At 43.9% G+C, this 22,889-nt stretch overlaps 1 protein-coding gene across 6 annotated transcripts in view; it reads right to left on the bottom strand.

Moving 5' to 3' along the window:
- PAX7 (paired box 7) overlaps positions 1 to 22,889 on the bottom strand; it is a 170,683-nt gene that overhangs the window by 64,886 nt on the left and 82,908 nt on the right. For all 6 annotated transcript variants that reach the window (XM_069611085.1, XM_069611084.1, XM_069611082.1 and 3 more), the window contains one exon: positions 1,891 to 2,090. In XM_069611085.1, coding sequence (XP_069467186.1) covers positions 1,891 to 2,090 — 200 coding nt within the window. The remainder of the gene's footprint in view (positions 1 to 1,890; positions 2,091 to 22,889) is intronic.

The following is a 22,889-nucleotide window of genomic DNA, read 5'->3' on the forward strand; positions in this document are numbered from 1 at the left end:
CATGCAAAACAAAACTGGGCATTTACTTTATATGCCGGTTTTGTGCCCTCTGAAGCAGAGAAGCCCACCGCTTTCATGGGCATATTCTTAAAGATCTCCTTCTACCCATACCTGTATTGTTTGATACCAAAGATCAAAATGATGGCCGGCACGTTGTTGCCAAATGCATACTCCGGGACCCTGAATGCACCGCTCACCCCACTCCCTGGCTCCATCACCCCCACCGCACCTCAAGAGCATCTGTGTGTTTTAACCATGTATGAAAAATGCCCGAGTAACTCTTTTGCCTTTAGGTATCAGTCGTCACCTCCCTAGGAGGAAACTTGGGCATTTACAGAGGAATCATTACCTCATAGGTGACGGTGTAGATATAGTATGGTCAGCAACACACCAGGAACTCTTAATTGGCCAAATGAAAAATGTAACTAGAAGAATAATGTGGTATCCCCAGCTAAATCTACCACCATACCACAGGAATGCTGCACTAAACACTACCGAATCTACGGCATGACCAGAGGAATACTGTACTCTGGTGTGCCACATCCACAGCATTACATAGGAATACTGCACTATAGACTGCCAAATTCACATCATTACCATTGGAAGACTGCACTGTACAGTGTCAACTGTACAATAAGTACACAGGAGTACTGTAGTGTAGGGTGCCAACTCACAGCATCAGCATGGGGCTACTCCACTGCAGGCTGCCGAATCTAACAACTTATAATAGAAATAATGCACAATATACTGCCAAATCTACATCATTACTACAAGAATACTAGACTGTCCACTGCTAGATCTATGTCATTACAGAAGTATACACTGGAGCCCTTCCTCAGCTGGCCATTATTTCTCTGTATACTAGACCTCTTTTGTACAGCTACCAGGGACAGGGCTATTTAAAACCCCTGCATACACTGCCAAATCTATTTCAGTGACACCAATATGTTACCTGGCACCACCAAAATACTGTATTATACACTGCCAATCAGAAGCATGGCCATATGAATAATGCAATATGGTGCGCCAAGCCAACAGCGTTAGTATAGGAATGTCAAATCTACAACGCTACAGCAGGGACACTGCACTATTCACCGTCGACTGCAGCATATTAACATAGACATGGTAATTAGTTATTTTTCTTTTTTGTAAAGCGCTTATGCCACCAATGGCCATTTCAAAGCGCTACATTTCTATGTTTGTGAGACTAATGGAAGTATGTTCTAGGGTTTCTATACGGTACGGGACAGAAGCGTCTTTGGCAGTGTTCTGAACTTCATAGGATATGGTTGAGGTGACTGTGAGCAAATGGAAGGATGACTGGGTGACTGCCTGATTCAATACCCAGGCCAGCGCCTGGAGGAGTGTCTGGGTAAGTCAATGAGTAAATAATTCACTAAGTAAACTTATTTTGTTTATTCTTGTGAGAGTGCCTGAGCGAGGGGGTGGATGGGTGCACACATACAAATACAAAAAAAATACAGTGTTAGTGTCTGGATACAGTTGTGAGTGCGGTCTAGTGAGTGTGGTCTAGTGCAGTTGTGTGTGTTTGTGGCCTAAATCTATTTTTGTATGAACATAGCCTCGATCTAGTTCACTGGGTCTGGTTTGTCTACCGTTGTGATTGTCCATGGCCTGGAACCATAAGGGAGTGTGTGTAGAACGATGCAATTGCGAGTTGGTACGGCCTGCTGCACTTGTGAGTTAGCATGGTCTGGTGCCATTGTGAGTGGATGTAATTGGATCAGGATGTTAGTGTTTAGCATGGTGGGCTTGTGAATGGTTGGGCCTGGTGCACTTGTTGTGTGCATGTCTTTGCGCAGTTGAGAAAGCATGGTCAGAATCGTATTATGAACAAAGGTGGATCCGTACAACTTTAAAGCTTTATACCTGTACTCTCGCCTCGGTGAGCTTGGTTCTCTGCGCCAACTCTTCACGGGTGTAGATATCTGGGTAGTGCGTTCTCTCAAAGGCCTTCTCCAACTCCTCCAGCTGCTCAGCAGTGAAGGTGGTGCGGCTGCGTCGCTGCTTGCGTTTCAAGGGCAAGTCTGGCTCTGACTCAACATCTGAACCTTCGTCCAGCCGGTTACCTAGAAGTAGAAGGGGAGAGTCAGGTAAATTTAGAGATTTATCAGTACAGCTCTATAGTCAACAAGCAGCGATGGTATTGCCAGACTGGGGCTGTAACCTGATATGATTTTCATTGGTCGAGCCCCCTCTGCTTTTAGAGGCGCTTTTCTGTTGGCTTTTCGTCCTACTCCCCAGTCCATCTATGATTTCCATAGATGATCACCTGAACCTAACTACTGCAGCACACATTACAGTGTATGTATTCCCAAGTTTCCGACTGCCATGTCATGGAGGATGGCTCGAATTAAGCATACCTGTACAAACACCATGGAGAGATCTTACTAATTAGCCACTTCTGTGCAAAGTACTCCTTCATTCATTTTTTATATATGTGGTGGGTTGAGGGCATGATCTCACCCCAATTCAGGGAGGGTTTGCCCACCATTGAGCCTCTGATAGCCCACAATCACTTGGCTGGCATGGAGAGCACAGCCTAACCCGGTATACTGCGTTCGGGACAGGGCCACTGTGCACCCAGACCTACAGTATGTATCATTACCTCTTCAAAGAGGTCAAGATAAATATTCCCTTAGTGTGGGAAATCATGGCTTCTTGAGGCCTCCTCTCACGACGCCAGTTCTGCCCCAAACCCCCTGGTGTTAGGGAGCCAATGAAAATGCAGGAGTTGGACACGTGCTTAACTCCTACATATTCATTTAGAGTCGTTTGCAAATCCCAGTCCCCTCAACTATATTGTCTTGTGAGATCTGTGTATACACGCATAGGGCCACATTACAAGTCCGGCGGTAACCCTGCCGGTGCTGCTGGCGGGTTGTTGTCGGACTTGCAATTTTTTTTTAAAGGATTTTATTTTTCATTCATGCTCGCAAAAAACAATCATATTACCAATCTTAATATGTCTACAATTGTCAGTTCAATTTGTACCGGTATATCGTCCGACATCTCCTTACCCAGTTCCAGTGAACATGAGGTTTTATATGTTGTAAACAAACCCTAAACCGTTCCCTCCACTCCCCCCACCCTAACCCCAACATGTACCATTAATAGCCATTCAACAACCTTACCCAACTCTCCTCCCCCTCCCTCCCCATTGCTTCCTGGCATGGATCAAACCTGTACGCTTCCGATGCTTTCACCATGTTTCATTACACAGCATAGTTCCTAATTTGTGGGTCTCCGCTCTTTGCTTGTTGGCCCTCAATGTTGTATAGCTCTCAACAAGTTCGGTATAAAGTATTGTGCTTCTCTGTCTCTGACAAAGTCAAAGAAGGGGTCCCGTATTGCCCGAAAATTCAGATACTAGCTGTCTTTCAGGGTCCCACTTTTTCCATAGCCACTATATTCCAAATCTTTACCCACCAGCATGCAACAATAGGACCATTCGGATTTTTCCAACCTTGGGCATGAGTCATTTTTGCTGTCATTAGCAAGTGAGTAATGAGCGCATCGTTGTTGCCCATTGCTGCATAAATGTCTTCAACCACAGAACCCAAAAGTATCACCTTAGCCACGGCTGGCAATTGTTTCCCAGTAATTTCTTTTATATGCCTGAGAATTTTATTCCAATACAGGGCTGCCTTTGCACAGGACTACCACATGTGATATAGATCACCCTTACTGCCGCAATTCCTCCAGCACATGGGCGAGTAGTTGGCGTTCATTTTGTGCAATCTACAGGGGGGTCAAGTACCCAGACTTGCAATATTTACCGGCGCCTGGCTTGCCAGAATCACTAGGGGATTATGACTCCGGTGATCCGGGAAGTCAGGTGCCGATAAATTGTTAATCCCCATTCCCATAGGACTCACCGGAAGCACCGGCACCATTAATAACAGTGCCACTGCTTCCGTGAAAGTCTGCCATTTCTCAATCTGGCAGGTGGGCAGGACGGTACCCGCCCGCAGACTTGTAGTGTTCCAGTCCGGTAACAACAGTGCCGGCAGGCTTACCAGCACTGTTTTTACCGGACTGGCACACTTGTTATGAGGCCCATAGTCCCTATCTCTGCGAACCGCATTTGTTCAAAGCTTCACGAATCATGCCAGGGGGTTACCCAGCTCAAACAAGATGGCAGCAAACATGGTCCAAATTCAAGCTCCCGATCGAGAACCACATTGACACAGTGCAAAGGACCCATGATCCATTTCTGAGGTTGCAACATGGTGTGTTAGTTTGTTTGCCTGAAAAGTTCTGCACATCTAGTTGGGTAGTTAAATGCACTTTGCAGATTGACGCTGATCATAGTCTTGTGAGAGTTTAAGCTCCCCCCACACTTTTGCCAAAATGATGGTAAAGTGCCCCAGGAAAGCCGTCATAAAATGTCCCAAGCTCTCACCCTCAGCATCTTTCATGTTGTATTGGTATCTGTATTTATTTGAAGACAGCGATATCAATTTAGAACAGAAATGTTTTACAGTAACACGTTTACAGATGGCAAGGGGTGCGTGTACCATAGCAAAAGGATGAGAACAAGTGGTGAGCCTGTCTATGAAGGTGTAGAAAAGTGTGACATATACCAGGGGCAAATCAAACAGAAAATATATATAAGAAAGCAGGTGACTTACAAAGGACACATTAATGTAAGGGCGATAGTGCTGCAAACTAATGACGAGTACTGTTTAAATATACAATACTACATTATTAAGCGCCACGGAAGGCAGTGGTGGGTCAGGTAGGGTGTGTGGGGCTGAGCACAGGGTAACCTGGCGCCAATTTCTATGTTTTTCCCCAAAATCTTTATGTTAAGCAGTGCTTTTGTAATACGGCGCTGCAGCAGACACCACAATCAATGTTGAATGATGTGTGGGAATGATCCTATTTTCATAAAAATTGCAACTTCTGTAAAGTGCTCCAGCACGGTCATTAGTACTGAGATGGCACATATGCGCTTAAAAGCCCCCACTTGGATTTGCAATCTGTACCTTGTTTATAGCAAATTTAAACATAAAGTAAAACAATGGGCCTCATTACGAGGCTGGCGGCCGCGGAATGAACGGTGCCGGTAAGGGACCGGCACCGTTCATTCCGGGGTGCCACATTATGAGGTCTGCAGCGGGTCCCGCTCTGGACGCCTGGCCAGACAAGACGTGCACAGCGGGACCTGCTAGCAGTACAGGATGCTAAAAATGGGCCCGTCATTAACGGGCCCGTTGTTAGCATCCTTCCCATGCCCCTATAGGGGCTCAAATGGGAATGGGGATGTACCAGGTCCGGGTCCCGAGAATGGGAATTACTGGGTCCGCTAAAGTCGGGATGGTCGAGTAATTGTGGCCCAAATTTGTGGCTACCTCCATACTCCTAATGAGGACCAATGTTTTTAAACTTTAGAAAACGGGACAGTCCATGTGAGGCTGCACCTGGGCAAATGAAAAGATTTTGGGAATACAAATAAAACAAAGTAAAACGTCCCATTCCTTTTGGGAGATGCTACTGTAGTCCTCGTTTTTACTCTACATTTAAGGGCTTGCAGACGCTGATTTAAAAATCCGGAAATACTAATTTCAGAACGAAAAGAAAAATAAACTAAACTTCATTATAATGTTGCAGATGTAATGGGGAATGTTGCCATGCATAAGCTGCGCAGACGAAGTTGAACTTGGGCATTGGAAACTGTTCCTCGTATATACATCTCTATTCCTGCATGTTATGCTGAGCTTGTGAGGCTGAACTTGGGCTTATGAAACAGTTCAGAGAAGTTTGTGTAATACTGGCATATGGGGAAAGACTGCAGCATGTGATGGTGTAGAGCATGGGCATGTGAGACTGACATGGAGGTGTTTCCGGTATAAAATAGCAGTATTTGGGTATTTAAAAGTGAACCTTGGCTTAAGAAGATGTTTCTAGCATTTGATGGATGTAAATTGAAGCCGAAGGCTGAACCTAGGCATATGAAGAGGGTCCTGGCATATGTTGACTGTGCATGTTAGGCCAGACCCAGGTACATTAAGGTGTACACAGCATATGGAATATGGGACTGTGAGACACCGGTAAATATGAGTCCTTTGTGAAATGTTAAGCTGATGTTTGTGGACACTCCAAAGGAGCATTGGGTGATTACATGGAACGTCCTTTTAATTTGACTTTTGAGCCCACTCATCAGAGGGAAATACCCACCTCTTGCATCTGAACAGTGCCTGTCCATCCCAAAGTAGCTTTAGATCATGGCAGAAACAGGTGGAGGTTTTTAAGTACCGAAGACACAGAGAACATTGCTGAATGTCTAGCAATTGCCCACATAATGCATTCACCAGGTACCTTTATACGTATAAACTTTTTGAGCATCCCAAGAGGGACACATTCAATTCTCTGAAATTGGCATGATTTGGTCGAATTTTCCACCTGCTGTGATTATTGGAGCTGCTCTACGACACACAAACGTCCTTCAGTGAAGCCATGTTGGAACCTGATAGCTGCTGGGAGTACCCTTATTGAGGCAAATGCTGGGAAGTTCGGCAACGCCATCAGAGGTGTATCCTTAGTGGGGCAAACTCTGGAATATTGGGACAACAATATCACAGGTGTGTCCTTAAAGGGGGGCAAATGCTGGACTTTTGGCGCAAAACAATCAAAGGCGTTTCCTTACAGGAGCAAATGCTGGCATTTTAGGGCAATGCCATCACCGGTGTGTATTTATGAATGACATTGTTTTGCGCCTACTAGTGGCATTGCTGTTTTGATTCATATGGGGTTTGGTCAATATGGGCAAGCTGTTCCCCAGAATGCGTTCCCATGGACTAGCATCGAGTGTGTCTCTGGGATCGACTCTGTTATGCACGGAATTACTCTATGAACTGGTTTATTAGCTAAATTCTGGCTCTATAGATAGGTCTATAACACAACTCCTGACTTGTGCCCGTTAACTGGTTCCAGATTACAAGAACGGGTCTTTTACCCAGAGTGGTCTGTTATCTGGAATTTTGTTCCATGGACTGATATATTATGCAAGACTTGCCTATGTGATCTAGTCTATTATCTGGAATTAGGATCTATAGACCTTCTGGAGTTGGAACTCTGCGGAAAAGAGTGTTATCTTGCATTTACAATAGCCATCATAAAGATAATAACAACATGTAGGAATGGGATGCTGGGAATATTTGTGTTTTAGGTAAAATCCTTTTTGTAAATTATTCTGTAACATTCTTATTTTATGGTCTCACTTATATTGCATATTTCAGTCAGGTTGGGCTTTCTTCGTGGCACAGTGCAGACTTTAAACGGGATAGTCCACAGGTGCAGCATGACTGCAAGCGTAAAATGACCCCATCAGCCTGACCTTAACATCCAAGCTGCTGACTCCTCCATCTGAAACGCTCAAAACCATTGGGACTTCGCTGAGCCTGCTGATGTTATGGTAAAACGGCCCTTGCATTGGCGTACATATTTCATCAGCATTGTCTCAGAGGGTGTGCTCAGTTTATAAGGAGAATAAAAAGTGCATTTTGTATTCCCAAAATATGCTTATATTAAGGAAGACATCGTTGGATTTAAAACAAAAAAAACAACAGAAAAGGGACTCGTCAGGGTGGAAGAAACCAAAAGTGGTGTCTTTTTTTAAATTTTTTTATTCAAGCACGGTTGCTGCTTTAAGGAAGGTGCTTCAAGAAATGTGGGAGATCGAATGTCAAGGGGCTTATGTATCATACTACTCCCACTAGTGGTCACCATGAGGATAGTGAACAGCATTATCAAAGCCTGGCTTTAAAAAAAACCTGGATCCCCTCGCCTCTCCAAATTATTTCCCAAAGAAGCAAAAATCAATTGAATTACAGAGCAGACAGCGGAGGGCTGAAGCTTATGGCACCTGCTGTTCCATTCGGTGGGAGCTCAGCTATTTATGAGATTCCTGACTGCACAGATAAGAAAGAAAGCATTTTTGGGGATAATGTGTTGACGCAAGACTCCAAACGTCTGAAGATTATGTGGCTGCAAACTCCAGAGACATATCTCAATGGATTCCACCCCTGCAATGATTGTAATCAGGCTCAGCCCACCATGCCATGTCATTCCCACCTGCCCAAAAATACCCCAGTAAATGGAAACAAATGACAAACGGCTCGCCACGTTTTGCCACTTGGTCCTGACCCCTGCAACCCCCACTAACATCTCCTGCTCCACAAGTTTCATTACGATTTAACATAGTTTAGAATTTGCGGTGCGGAGAAGGGCCAGAAAAAAAGATGAATTGTATAATAGTTGATATGCGTTTTAATCAAGTAATGCGACCAAAGCCGACTGGCGCTGAGTGCCGGTGAGATGCCCCTGAATACCAAACAGCCTGTGTGCCTGCCTCGGAAAATGAAAAAGTCATTTAGAGCTCAGCAGGAGGCTGCAGTCTTCAGCCGAAGAGCATTATTCGGGGTATTTGAGGGGCTTCGCAGGCGAGGGGGTACGCACATTGCCTTTTTTCTCCATCATAGGCACCAAACTGGTCAGCTGTAACACCAGCGTGGATGAAGGCAGTATACCTGGTACCATTTGCAACGTGATGTAAAGAAGCAGCGGGTGTGAGGACTGAGTGCAACTGCTATGTATGAAGCATATGGCTTTAAGTACATATTGACATTTACCTGTCTGCAAGACCGTTGGAGTAGAGCTCATCAGGCATATTATGATTCACTCTGTTCCAGGACTAATGCCCTGCCTGAGGTACCAACCTGTCACACGCACTAGCCTGCTGGCCTTTTAGATGCCCTGAACTGTCCAGAAATCTCTTCATTTCTTTAAAGACAAACCCATATTTGTGTAGTCTATTTGGTCCTAGAATCAGCAGATGTTCAAGTCTTGGGTGACATGTACTTTCATTGGTACAAAATCCCTGGTGTGGCGTTTCATTTGCAACTTTTCATCAGGTGTCGTTTACTATGGAAACACATGGTGAACAAAACAAACACTGGCAACGTTTTAACTTGTGTGCAGGTTGGGATAGGAATTTTCCAGCAGGCAGTGCAATAATGGGACTACCTGGATATAAACTGGCAACAGCTGTAAAATGGTGCGAGCCCGTGGGCGTATGATGTCAGTGCCTGGGAAATGCCTACCCCATACCTATAGACATGCCAAAAGTGTTGGCTTTGCTAATGCTTGTTTTTATGAGGAATGTATGCATTCAATGTGAGGACCGATCTATTGATTATAACTTAAATGTCTGAATGCACACTTAAGACATTTCTATAACACCAAGAGCCCAGTTACAGTGGTAATTAACTCTCAGAAGACTATACATCATACAGTTTGAAGCTACTGTGTGATAGAGCTAGCTTCAAGAGAGTGTTTTGGGTGGGGAGGGGGGATGTGGTGGGTATGACCATAGGTATTAGCATTGCCAAAGTGGTAAGTGGGTGGGTAAATAACCAAACAATGTGGACAGGTTTGTGTGCCTCATCACATTCCATCACCCTCCTAATTTGTTCGCCAATGCAATCGGTTTCTCTATTTGGTGGCACTTAAGCACATCCTAATAGCCAAAACTAAAAAGCAGGCAATTAAAATTACGAGTATGTAAATGGAATACACAATGATAGTGTAACAGAGGTCTTTGCCTGTTTAAGGTTCAAACAATAAAAAATCCAAAGATGAAAAAAACCTAAGGAAAAAAATGACAGTGAACCCCTTGTAGACCATTCTGATGAGCAACCACCTTCAAAACCATAGGCCCAGTATGGTGATCATTTATTCTCCTTCTTTGCTTTTACTCATCAGAGCCTATAGCTGCCCATTTATTTTAGTGTGTCCAGTGTTCTGAAGAAATATACTTTTAATTATAGAGAACCATATCTCAGTCTCACTTCTTGGCTCGAGTTTTAGGATTAGTGGGAGAAATTCTTCTATTGTACTTGCTTGAATTAATTTGTAAACAATTAAAGCAAACTTCATGGACACCTTCACCACTATTGCATACTACATGAAATTATGAGGTACTTGTATAATGAACAGTAAAAGAAACTAAGGTACATCATTCTTCCCCAGTACAACATGAAGATGGGAAACGAACAGAAGTAAACAAAATGAGAAAAAATCTTCTGTTATGGAGTGTAATGTAGCTGGTATTCAAATGGGACACGGACGATCATTGTAAATGATGAGGCCAAATAATTAAATGCTTAGTGCATAGCATTATACATGTGTTTACGTGTCTCCTCTGCTCTGGATCAATAATTTTCATTAAAAAGCAGGTTTTGTGTCTCTATGCATTAGTTCACACTATGAAGCCTAGATAGATGTGGTATGGTATCCCCATAGGTTCAAGGTTTTTAAGCTACCACAATGACTATTGTGACAAGCACAGAAGAGGGTCGATGTCAAGGCATGGTTAACACCATCAAACTGGGCAATGACTTCTAGAAGACAATTATCCTCAAAACATAATAGGACTATCATCACACCATGGGCAGGTGGACAGTGCACAGTAGGCCCCAACTCCATGCTGCTCGGTCATGAAAGCGGAATAAATACCTACAAATAACCAACATCTCACTTTTAAGGGGTCAGGATGTCAATATGTGATTAGTCAATCGGACCGTTTTAACACCTCCCTACTCTTGCGTTTGCAACAACATTCACTTTTTGACAAAGAACATTCTTGAATAGGCCACTCTCTGTCTTCAGTCTTGGCAGCCTCGGAATTAATATTCTGGTGCACACGCACAGTATGCCTGGGGGAAAAAAGCCCCTAAACTTCAAGGTTACCCCCCAAGTATATTTCACGGTCCTCACGCATCCAAATATGGCTATTGTTTATTAATTCCCTATTCTCTAAATCTGCATTGAAAGAGAGTCCAACTGACCACACTTTAGGGCATTACATTCTCTCTGCATTAGCAGGAGTGTCATGCACCGGATCTATGTGATTATTTCGAAAATAAAATGTTGAAGCCCAATATACCGATTTCTTTTAACCGCATTGCATATATGCAATATATATATAAAGGATGTACACATTTCAAAGACCAAAATACTGAATTTCGAGAGCCCTATATATGTGTATATATATAATATATAGGGCTCTTGAAATTCAGTATTTTGGTCTTTGAAATGTGTACATCCTTTATTTTGGTATGGTCCCCATGCACCTATGTTATCAGAAAACATGATTCCCCCTGCACCCGTCTCCCTTTTTGTCGGTGGGTCCTCTTCCCTCTTTCCCATCTTATCTTTCCCTCTGCTCATTTTTGTCTTCAGCAAATTCAGGTCTGCATACTTTTGGTCGGGGCACAATAAACCAATGTACATACAATCCTAGGCTTCCAGGGCTAACATGGTTGTTATTTAGCGCTGTCACAAAGCCTCATAACATTGTATTATGGAGCAATTCTATACTTCACATTTCAACTTTTTTCATCACAGATCAAATCATGCTGTTTGCTTTCAAAATACTCATGTAAAAATGTTAAAAGGGATACTAAGGTGGCTTCACTGGACCATAATACACATTGCTTGTGATTTATTCTTTTTTTCATAGTGTACACACAAATACATACTGTGAGAAACCAGCAGGCACTCTCACAGCGACTCCACAGGGATCTTTTTCTCCAGTAGACAGGGAAGGGCCATCGCTTTTGGATCCTGACCCTGGTGGCGGACAAGCAAGGGAGGATCACCTGGGTGAAGGGTCCTTGGGGATTGGGGAGAGGGTGCCGGATGGCGAGACATGGCATCCCCCTTCCATAATTCGGACTTAACATCCCTTCTCTCAGCCTTCAGGGCCTATTTCTACTCTTGCCCTATTGTTTTCCAGGAGTGCCCACCAAGTACAGAGAAGAGGAAGAAGCAACTGGGAGTAGTGCACACTTCCTATGACAAACACCACTCTAGTACTGAGATGAAGAAGAGGAGTAGGAAGATATCCAGTACTGAAGGTCAGGTATGCCCCATTGATTGGGTTCAATATGGTCAGGCAAGACAAGCTAACAACTCACACCTAATGCCCCTTAATACGACTCAGGTGTATAAAGGAGGGAATCACAAGCCAATGAGAGGAGGAGAACCACTGTGTAGTAGGAAAGAGACGCAGAAGTCTGAACACAGGCATTAATCCCAGAGGACCTACAGCTGGTGGGTGCAGGACCGGGAGAGTTCAAACTGGAAGGCGGGCAGCTGGGGCTGTCAAACTGATGAGCGAGAGTGAGAGAGAGAGAGAGAGAGAGCGAGAGAGAGACGCTGTCTGTGCCGAGACCCGGCAGCAGCTGGAGCTGCAGAGCCAGCCGTGAGCAGGGGAGATGCAGCCTGTGTCTATTGTGAAAAAAGAAGCAGAGAAGGGAGATTGGGATGTACCCGACGAACATGGTGGCCTGCTTCCCCGCTACAGAGAAGGTGAGTGGGAGCAGCGGGAACCACCACTGGGGAGAGGCGAGAACCCTGTGATTGTCAGAGGACACTGGAGGACCGCCGCGATTCCAGGGGACTGCATGAAAGTAACAGTCCATGAGCCCATGTGAAGGTGAGCCATATTGAATACTGAACTGAATGGAAATTACTATTTGTGTAAGACCACGTTATATCGAATACCGAACTGAATTGAAACTGCTAATTGAGTATATTGAATACCAAACAAACCTTTGAAGTTAAACCAACATATTGAATGTCAAACTATACAAGAACAGCACTGCGAGCAGAAGTAAAGCATATGGAAAATTGTACAATCACTTGAGTATTCTAGCTATCAATATGAGAAAGGATCATAAATATGTGTCAATGCAAAGACTAATGCAGAGGAGTGTTGCACTAACAAAAAGGAATACAAGTGTAAGAAATCAGAAGCCCGAAGAAGAAGAACCTGTGAGGGGCCAAACAGATATAATGAGGACTTATGGTTGCGCCACCTGTAATGGGTGGACCATGTGGTCTGACAACTGCACCTAGACCAAGGAGTTCCCTACTGTGAAGATCATAAGCATCATGAATCAAGCCAAGGAGAAGCCTGGGGTTTCTGGTTGCGTGACCTGTAATGGGTGGACCATGTGGTCTGACAACTGTGCCTAGACCAGGGAGCCCTAAATGATGACAAGCAAAGGACATTGGGAATGAGCCATGAAGAACAGTGAAACAATTGATAGAGCAAGCCAGAAGGTGGGTCAAGTGGACCTAATGATTTCTCGTATTGAATATTTAGCGGATGAAATCAATATATGTGCTACAGTGAAATCTTGGGGAAGGGAACCCTAAGAGTTGAAAGAACTGAGAAATGCTGTCTTGGGGAAGGGAACCTCAAGACATCCTTTCTGTGTGAACTGTATTATATTGAACATAGGGAAGGGAACCTCAAGACCTGGCGGGACATTGTTGTGCCAAGCAGCTATTGGAACTATATTGAACTTGGGGGATAGGGAGCCCAAGAAAGACTTAAGCTGAAAGCAGCTGAGATTTTACTTTTGAACACTATTTTGTTGGCTAAGAAAAAACCCCAAACCATGTTTATTCCTAGATGTGAGGGCAAGCATAGGTTTTTGCACAGACAGACTTTTGATTTGGATTTACGGACTCATAATTCCCTTTGTTTTCTTTAAGCAGGAAAGATCCCTACCTTAGTTAAAAGGCAAGTAAGACCTTACACCATACTGGCATTTAAATGAAGTATTCTTTGAAACTTAAGTTATGTTGTCTGTGTCATCACTCTTGATACCATGCTTGTCTCAGAATACTGTTGGAAATTATTTCAAACCCACGAATCATAGCCAATAAATCACAGGTATGACACGTTGTAAAATAACAATACACACACATACGTGCCTACTGGCAAAGAATGTCAAACCATGATTTACGTTGATTGGTCGCAAAGGGACACATATAAATGTAGTGGATCTCTGGTCAATGAAACTATGGAGCAGCAGCCATGTGTATGTGTGCTTGTGACTGTATAAGTGTTTCTATAGTTTCAATCAATTATTAAATATCTGTCTCTTTTCTATGTCTATATCTCTATCTGCATCTCTTATGCCATCCGTGGCTCTCCCTGAATCTCGTCCTTGTGTTTCTGTCTACTGCTACCCCAATTTCTTGATGTTTCTGGCTGCTTTGTTCTCTCTCTCTTCTTCTTTCTCCAGTTCTTCATTTGAATATCAATCTATAGCTGTTAATATCACCAGCCCTCATTGCACTCCTTTGCCCTTGGGGGGATCTTGTTCACTGACTCTTCTCTTCCTCCTGATCTCTTCCATCCTTTCCCATGCTCTCCTCTATAATCTGCCTTGTCTGTTACTTCCTTCCCTTCTTTCTCGCCTTTACTTTCCTTGCTTACTCCTTCTCGCTTGCTCTCTTTCCACACTCAGCCTCTCACTCAATTCTCTTGCAGTCTCTTCCCCACTCCCTGCCGTCTTCAATGGTGTTTTTTTCCCCTTTCTCTCTTTGCATTCGCTCACTTTACTTTCTCTCCCCACCTCTTGCTGTCCCCTTTTCTCTCGATTCTGGCCCTTGTTTTTTTGCCACTGCCTAGCCTTGCAATTGCTTTCTCTTCCCTCTCCATCCCATGCTCTTTTTTTGCATTGGAGTGCTTTTCTCCACACTCTTTCCCGTTCTACCATGCAGTCTTTCCCCTACACACACACTCTTCTCCTTCCGCCTCCTTCTTCATTGCTTTTCTAGCCACTTTTCTCTCTCCATATCGCCATTGCTCTACTCTTTGACCCTGGTCCATTTCTGCTTAGGCTCTGCTACATCGTGCTCCCCCTGACAGTCCTTAATCCTGGGACCCACACACCTGAGGCATTCCTTCACCAACCACTTCCCCTAGTCCAGTGATTGCAGCCTCTGGTGCCAGAGGAAAGTACTTTCACTTTGTGCCTTATTTGATGTGCCAATGATATCTGTGCAAAGGACCACGACTGGCCTAGTGTGGAATAGGGGGTGCCAGGACAGGATGGTGCTTTTAAAAAACGAGTGGGCTACACTTACAAATGATACCCATCATTCGGCACTGGGCTGTCAGGACATCTCACAAATGCCCTATAGGCCAGTCTACTTTGAAAAGACCCCCAGCCTCAAACGCTCCCCCAGCCTTCGCCATGGGAGCCCGAGAGGCACTGGGAGGGTATGAAAGGAGGAGAAAGGCGGGCTCAATGAGGGAGAGGAAGAAAGAAAGCCAGGCGAGCCCTGGGCCGCCCATTCGCGGCAGGCACCGCTCACATTGTCCCACCTTGGACAAAACCCAGAAGGCGTGTCTTTGTGCAGGGCCCATAGAGCTGCCAGGCCTGCACCTTAGGGGGCCGCCACTGGCTGAATGTTCATGTGACAGCCCACGCCGGCCGCCATGATATCAATAAAGTCCGACATGTCAGCTCCGCGGCGCTGCTCATGCGGAAGGTGCAGCCTGAATATTAAAACGAAACTATAAAAGCGGTTGGGATGGGGAACAGAGAACATTTTCAAGTCCTCTTGTGGCTCGAGAAAACGTTCCGCGAAAAGACGTTTTTAGAGACTGCCTGGTTAAAAGAAAAACTAGGTGTTTTGACCAAAACACCAGGACCACAGAGAGGGCGATTAGGTGAAGAGCGTACTATGCCAGGTTATAGCACTTGCACAAGTATAACTAGGGCTTTAAACTTGGCCCGAAAGAGGTATCCCCATGAACGTGGCTTGGAATCCACATGCAAAGTCAAATGTAGATCCCACAGAAAGGGGAGATATATGAAAATCACTCGAGTCAGCAGAGACACCCGTGTATGTGCCTGCACCCCCAAATTCGGAAAAGGCCGGCCAAGCGATAATGCCTCCTTACCCCTGCGTCCAATTCGGCAGAAACCTCATCTCTGCCCTTTCCAAACCGCACCACACATCTACTTACTACATGAATTGAGTGAGCAGGAGGACAGTTTTGAATAGCGACAGCAGACCTGCACAGATGGCATGTCGCCAAACGTCCACTTTGCCTGCAAGAAACTCTACCTGCAGCTCCCTGACCTGCCACATACAGGACACTCAATCTGATACTCCCAAAGGTCCAATAAACAAGACCTGTTACTGTCTAGTGTAGGGAGGAGAACACCAGTTCATACTGTGCAGTAAATGTAATATTCAACTCACTAAAGCGTATACTGCCGCATTCTAGAGCCCAGGAAAGACAACCTCGTCTTCATAAGGTGCAGTAAACCGTAACTTGATGCTTCTAAAGAAACTCAACCTGTTGCTGGTCTGGGTGTAAGAAACGTAACATGCTGCTCACTAGGGTGTAGGTTCCTCAAAATCATGCTCTGTGCGTGTAGGAAACTCTGTCAGGAGATCTTTTTTGCGGCAAAGGGATGGCATGTCATGTGGTTAATGAAACTCAAACTGCAGCTCCATTAAATACAGAAACGATGTTTAGAAAATAGTGAAAATATGAAGGCCAGCTGCTTCCACTTCTCTTCTCTTGCACTGCCCATGTCACCACTCAGCAGAAAAAGACATTAATCTGCCAAGTGGATACAACTCCCCCACTCTTGAAGATGGTTTTCCGCCATGTGTCTGTCCCTCCGCCTCCCCTTCGCCCCTTCAGTTTCTAGGCTGGGCCACCATGCATGGTGTCCACCACATGCGGACACATTTCTGATTTGCAACACCCTAGGGCTGCGCTTCTTGTCATTGTTCCAGAGGAAACATATAAATGGAGCGAAATGAAGATGGGCGACTGAAAAGCATAAAACGTGCGATGTTCTGGGCATAAGTGGCGTGGACTGGAGATCACTGGACCGTAGCTAGTAGTTAGCTAAATGATTACCGTGGAACTGGCCAGGAAGCGTATTTCTTAATTACTGTCACAACCTATGTGTGTCTCACTCCAAAAAGCCACCACAGCAAGGAAGGAGGCACAGCCTGTTTACAGAGAGTACAATGGAGTCTAGAACCAGAGTACAAGATCTGGGGATGTTAACAGATTACACAGCTGTCTTGCACTACTGACAAGTGCCTGCCAGAGCATGCACAAAGCGGTCTTAGTCCATTCTAGAACCTATGAGTGGTCCAAAGACAGAAGTCAAGTAAACACTCAAGCATTGGCATACCCAAGTATGCCTTTCTCTTTACATTTTTTTTTGCATTATGCTTAATTTATATCATGTGCTTAGTGCAAATGCAAAGATGGACTGTAAACACACTCTAAGTGCTATCAAGGAGTCAGTGTTGGAAGAGACAGGTTGTAAACACTGCACTAATATGTATTGTGTGCTCACTATACACAGAGAGAAAAGAAAAACTGCGCTGTTTGTACAGTCTATCTATAGCGGTAAGTATGCTGTTAACACAGCAATATTTGTATCAAATGCCATTGAAGGCCGGCACAGAATCCAGGCACTGCACTAATAATGCAATGTGCTTAGTGTGCTCGGAAAATAGATATAACGTAAACACAGAGACAGCTTTTCGGCAGTGCACTATTTGGAAAATGTGCCGCATAATTAGGCAAAAAGGTAGTTATAAACACTGCTACGCGTGTCCTTAGGGCATTTACAGGAATTTAAACAGTGCACTACTTCTATCATGTTCCAACGAACAGCCACACGCACAGACCACAAATACTGCACTGCTAGCTATACATTGCCTACTCGGGGCACGTACGCAGAAAGACTGTAACCACTGTGCTGTTTGTTTCCTGTGCAGACTGTAGGCAGATGAACACAAATACAGTAAAAATCTGCAATGTTTGTATTGTGTGTTTAGTACAAGTGGACACACTCAGAATGTAAATAATGCACTGTTTGTGTTAGGCGAACTGCTCAACAGACTGTTAACACTGCACTAATTGTATAAGGTGGTCAATGTAAACAGAGAGGCAGGCAGCTCTACATACTGAATGAAATGTGTGCATTATGTTCCCACTGTGGGTAGATGAAGTGTGCTTTACATAAGCAGACACAAACACAGACACAGTAAACACATTGCACTATTTATACAACCGGCAAGGCGGGTGGCATTGCTAGCCTATACAAATCCTACCTCTCCATTTCGCACACAGAGTAACAAGGCTACAACTCAGACTGCAAATCTCTCCTAGAAAAATGCCTCCTCACCCCCACACACACTCACAGCTTCCTGATTATATAATCGACCTCTGGGCTACAACAGCTACTTTGCAGAATATCTTATCAACTCTTCCATCTTGGTCTCTCAACCTTCCCTCACGATGCTAGGGGGTTTCAAAATTTGGTTTGATGCCCCACACAACCCAATGACATGATTAGTGAGTAACTGGTCATGTAACAGTGCTTCGATGCCTTTGGGTTTAGCGCGCTATACAAATGTACAAATAAATAAAAAATAAATGATCCCTTCTGGACAACCTGGATGGAATCCCTACATCTGACACAACTAGTATCAGGACCTAACAACTCTACAGGCCACACCCTGGATGCAATCTTCACCTCCCCTGAACTGATGACCCTTCTTCCGCCTCACCATATAGTCTGGATGGACTATGCAGCCATCTTCACTCTCTCGACCGTAGACCCTCCATCCTTCTGGACAGCCCCAAGGCCACCCACCCACTCATCTCTATGGGAGAAAGTAACTGCAGACCTGGAAGATTCCCTACTTGCTTCCCTATGCCCCCTACTGCCCCAGTCGGGTCAGCTCTCATTCCGCCACTTTGAACGATGGCTACCCGGAAGCCCTTAGCTCTGTAGGTCCATCCCCCTCCACCTCCAACACAGTACAAATCATTGCATAAACTATGGACTCAGACCTGACACTATAAGATATCAATTCGGTGACAAAAACATGCTACCTACACTTACACACTCTGACACATCTTCCCCTATCTGACCTTCCCACACAGAGTCACCGCGATCCTGGCTTTCGTCCTCTCATGTTTAGACTACGCTAAAACCCTATACCTGGGGGCCTCCGCTTCACTACTTTGAAAACTCTAACAGGTACAAAACTCTGCAGCAAGGCCACATTACAACCACCCACCGTGTCCTTCATTGGCTGCCGATCGGGCGACCATCCACCTTCAAGGCAATGTGCATCACCCACCGAGCACTGCACACCACTGGACCAGAATATCTGCAACACAAACTCACACCCTAAATGCCCATCAGAAACCGGAGATCAGGCAAAGCTCTCTGCCTCGTCACCCCTTATGCAAAATCAAGCAGAATAGGAGGTTCTCCTTTCTCCGTCTAAGCTCCCACTATCTGGAACTCGATTCCATTTAGCATCTGCCATATAGAGTATTACTTTGCTTTTCGGAAGTCTCTCAAGACCTGGCTGTTCCCTTCTGCATCTTGACTGCCCTAGATCATCTCCTAGGTGAACGTCCACCCCCAGACAAGAAGGTGGAAGCACCTGATTAGTCCCCTGAGGAATGGATTCCAGTCAATATGTATGTTTTTCGATCTGCATAAACCCATGGCAACTAGATGTTAGCCTTGATCACTGGTACGTATAGCACCCAGTCACAATGGAAACAGCTGTATCCTTCCTGGGGCAAAGTCACCCACCTGCATACATCTGCAACAATCACTACTCAACCTCACAACACACATCACAACTGCCAATAGAATGCAGCCGAGTCCCATGAAAAAATGGGTCCCGTCGTGCACATAATCACATAAGTGTCCCTGATTTGCCCACTGTCTGACAGTCTATCACAGCACTCATCCACTATCCAGCTCTTCATGGATCGCTATCAGGGACGTAGACACCTGCTACTCACTTTACTGCTGGCTAAAAACACACATGCTTTCTGGAATCCTCCTTCAAATCTCACATCTTGGACCTCAGTCTTCCAAGGGTGTTCAACCCACAGTTCTTTGAGGCCATACAATGGCAGTAGGCACTATACAAATGCCATATAAAATAACATGTGATATAAAATAACATGTGTAGCACTGGCAGATATGCATACATGCTGAAAACACTGCACTATCTATATCGCGCTCGCCATAGGTAGGCATACAGTGTACTGGTTGTAAACCTTGCACTATATATATCATGCGTTCAGCTTAGGCAGACACACGCACTCTGTAAATGCTGCACTATGTGTGTCATTTTCTCTTTTTAGGCAGATGCGTGCATATTGTAAATGCTACACAACTTGCACCATTTGCTTAGATATGGATGAAACTTAATCAGAAAGGAAGGTGAACAAAATATGTGGATTTCTTATTTTCTCAAATGTCGCTTTTCAGGACTTCCTGTCATGTAAAAACTTCTTCCAGCTAGACAGAAAATATGTCCTGAACGTCAAAAGGTGGAGGGCAGGAAACTGAACTAGACTTCTTCGCTACTTGCTGCGCAGAACCTTATCCTAGCAAGCCCTGAATCAGGAACGAGATGACTAGTCGCCAATTCATGTGTGGATAGATTTACCCGACTTAGACACAGCCAGGCAGTTCATCTACCAAAATGTCTACCATGAAAATACATGCTGAATTCTGGAAAAGATATGGGACATGGACCACATTGGCCGGACAACACTAGAGCGAAATTGTATACAATATGTTACAGCAAAGGAATCAGTCTTGTCTGTTAAGGATGTGTGGATGTTGAGGTGCTGTGTCACTCAACTATTGGAAGATCCCCATGGACACAATCAAAATGAAATGAAAGGAAATTCAGGAATGATACAATGCAATATCCCTTTATCAATGGATTCGATATTACTTGCAAAGTACATAATTGCTTCAACGTGATAATGTAGTCCTTAGCATGGGGAGATGGAAGATTAGAGATGACTAGGTGAGCTACTCAGAGACTAGCAGGATTTGGCAAAGAAATCTCTAAATCAGTCTATTTCGTATTATATGAGACAGTGGATTTATAAAGCAAACCACTGGGCCCCCACAACTGGACAGCCATAATTATAAACCACAACACTTGCCCACACCAAGAGAGGCTGTAATAACTCCATAAGTACTCTAAAAAAAGGTCATCCGTGGCACAATGCACACACTGTATCTCACATTATACTTTAATCCATCTTCAACCACACCTTATGTCATCTGTCAATCTCACAATATACCCCATTCGCATATTGTACTGTGCTGTACATTACATATTTTGATGGTTGTGTCTATTGTATTGTAGTATATTCACATGCAACCCTGGCAAACCTTAGAACATTATACCTTCAACATGCAGTGGATAGGATACATTAATTAAGTAAACATTCTATTATACTGCTGCTCACATGTTTTTCACATAGTATAGTACTGTTTCACACCTTACTGTACTGTTTCCTAACACCCTTGCTGTAATATTTATTTTCTTCATACATTGACAAATAGAGTTTAATGTAATTCATATGTGACTGTATATTAGCTCATTATGCTATGGTGTTCCACAATACACATGAACTCCTGCACAGTATGCTGAAAGGTTTATCATACAACACATTACTGTACTCTACCAAGTGTATTTTATCTACTGTCATACGTTCATATAGCTCACAAAATGCTGCAGTAAATCCTCTATTATACTGTCAAGTATCTTACATTGCACATTAATATATCGCTTTTTGCACCCAGATTTATTTTACATTCTAGTATACACCATCTTCCTTGCTATAATAATAATTATACAAAACTTGCATATGGATTATTTTTTATTGCACAGAACGTAGTAGTGTTTTACATTAAATCTTGGTGTATCGCAGATGTAGTTCTTAAACCATACATGCGTCTACATTTCCTGTTTAGCACATTTATCTCTATGCTAACTCAACAAAAAGAAACATTTCCAGCAGTCAAATTAGTTATGAAACAGAAATTGATTAGATCTTACCACACCAAATCTTTGAAAATATTGCAACATTTGCTCATATTCTTTGCAGTGCATCAAATTTGATAAAACTAGTAATCAAACAATATTCAACGTAAACAGCTACTAAATGAGTATTCAATACAATAATGGAACTTGAGAAGTTATAACAAGTGATGTTCACAACAAGAATTGTTTGCCTATAATCATAAAAAAACCACATCTACATTAAAAGAGATTACCATTATTTCATAATTAATTTGATTAATTGTTTAACAAAAGAGTTAAGAACCAGTGAGTGTTTGATACACTATATTTTCAGTTGAAGTTAATCATTAAGAATCTTTCCTGGATCTGTATTATTGCAATTTTATCATGGTGGAAACATTAGACAAGTTTTCTTTAAATACCCCTAAATTGATGAAGAGATTAATGAGGCTGTGGATCTAAAGTAACTGAAAATAAAATCAGATGAAGAGGTTTAGAATATGTGTGCACATTTTGGCCAAGATAATGCATTAGGGGGGCTGGCTGGGCTACTTTATACCACCCCAGAGATCAGGCATGTGGTCGGGTGCTGAGAGAGGTCAAGAGAGTGTTTGAGAGCAAGAGACTTGTTATGTGTCCAGCTGTAACGAATTTTGTCATAGGTTGTCAATGGACTATAATGGCAGAGGTGTTGGGGCTTAGTCAGGTGTAAGTCGGCAAACGTTATGTGCCCAGTTAGACCGAATTAGTAATTTGTCATTGCTGCATTCTGGTGCATGAGTGCAGGACGCATGCCTGCAGTCGATGTCCACGTAAGATGTGCATTTATACGTACCTTGAGGCTCGGATAGAACTTTGTTGTTGCAGCCGTGGTCCATGAGAGGGATTCTAATAGGCCCACTAGCCGGATTGCCTTAATAGGGTTTCCAAGCGTCATGGACAAACTATCATATCGCATCTTCTAGGCGTGATTGATCGGTTGTCTTCTAGATCCAATATCGAGGCGCCACGCTTATCTTTATATGCCATTTGCTGGCAGTGTTCATACATAAAGGCACATTAGACAGGCTAAATACAAGCGCTTCTAGGTGTATGGAGAGAAGTGAGTCAGGAGGGTAAGGTATCCTAATACCGGGTTTGAGTAA

This window comes from Ambystoma mexicanum, chromosome 8, assembly GCF_040938575.1.
Source record: "Ambystoma mexicanum isolate Mex_15411 chromosome 8, UKY_AmexF1_1, whole genome shotgun sequence".
In the NCBI taxonomy this organism is placed as follows: Eukaryota; Metazoa; Chordata; class Amphibia; order Caudata; family Ambystomatidae; genus Ambystoma; species Ambystoma mexicanum.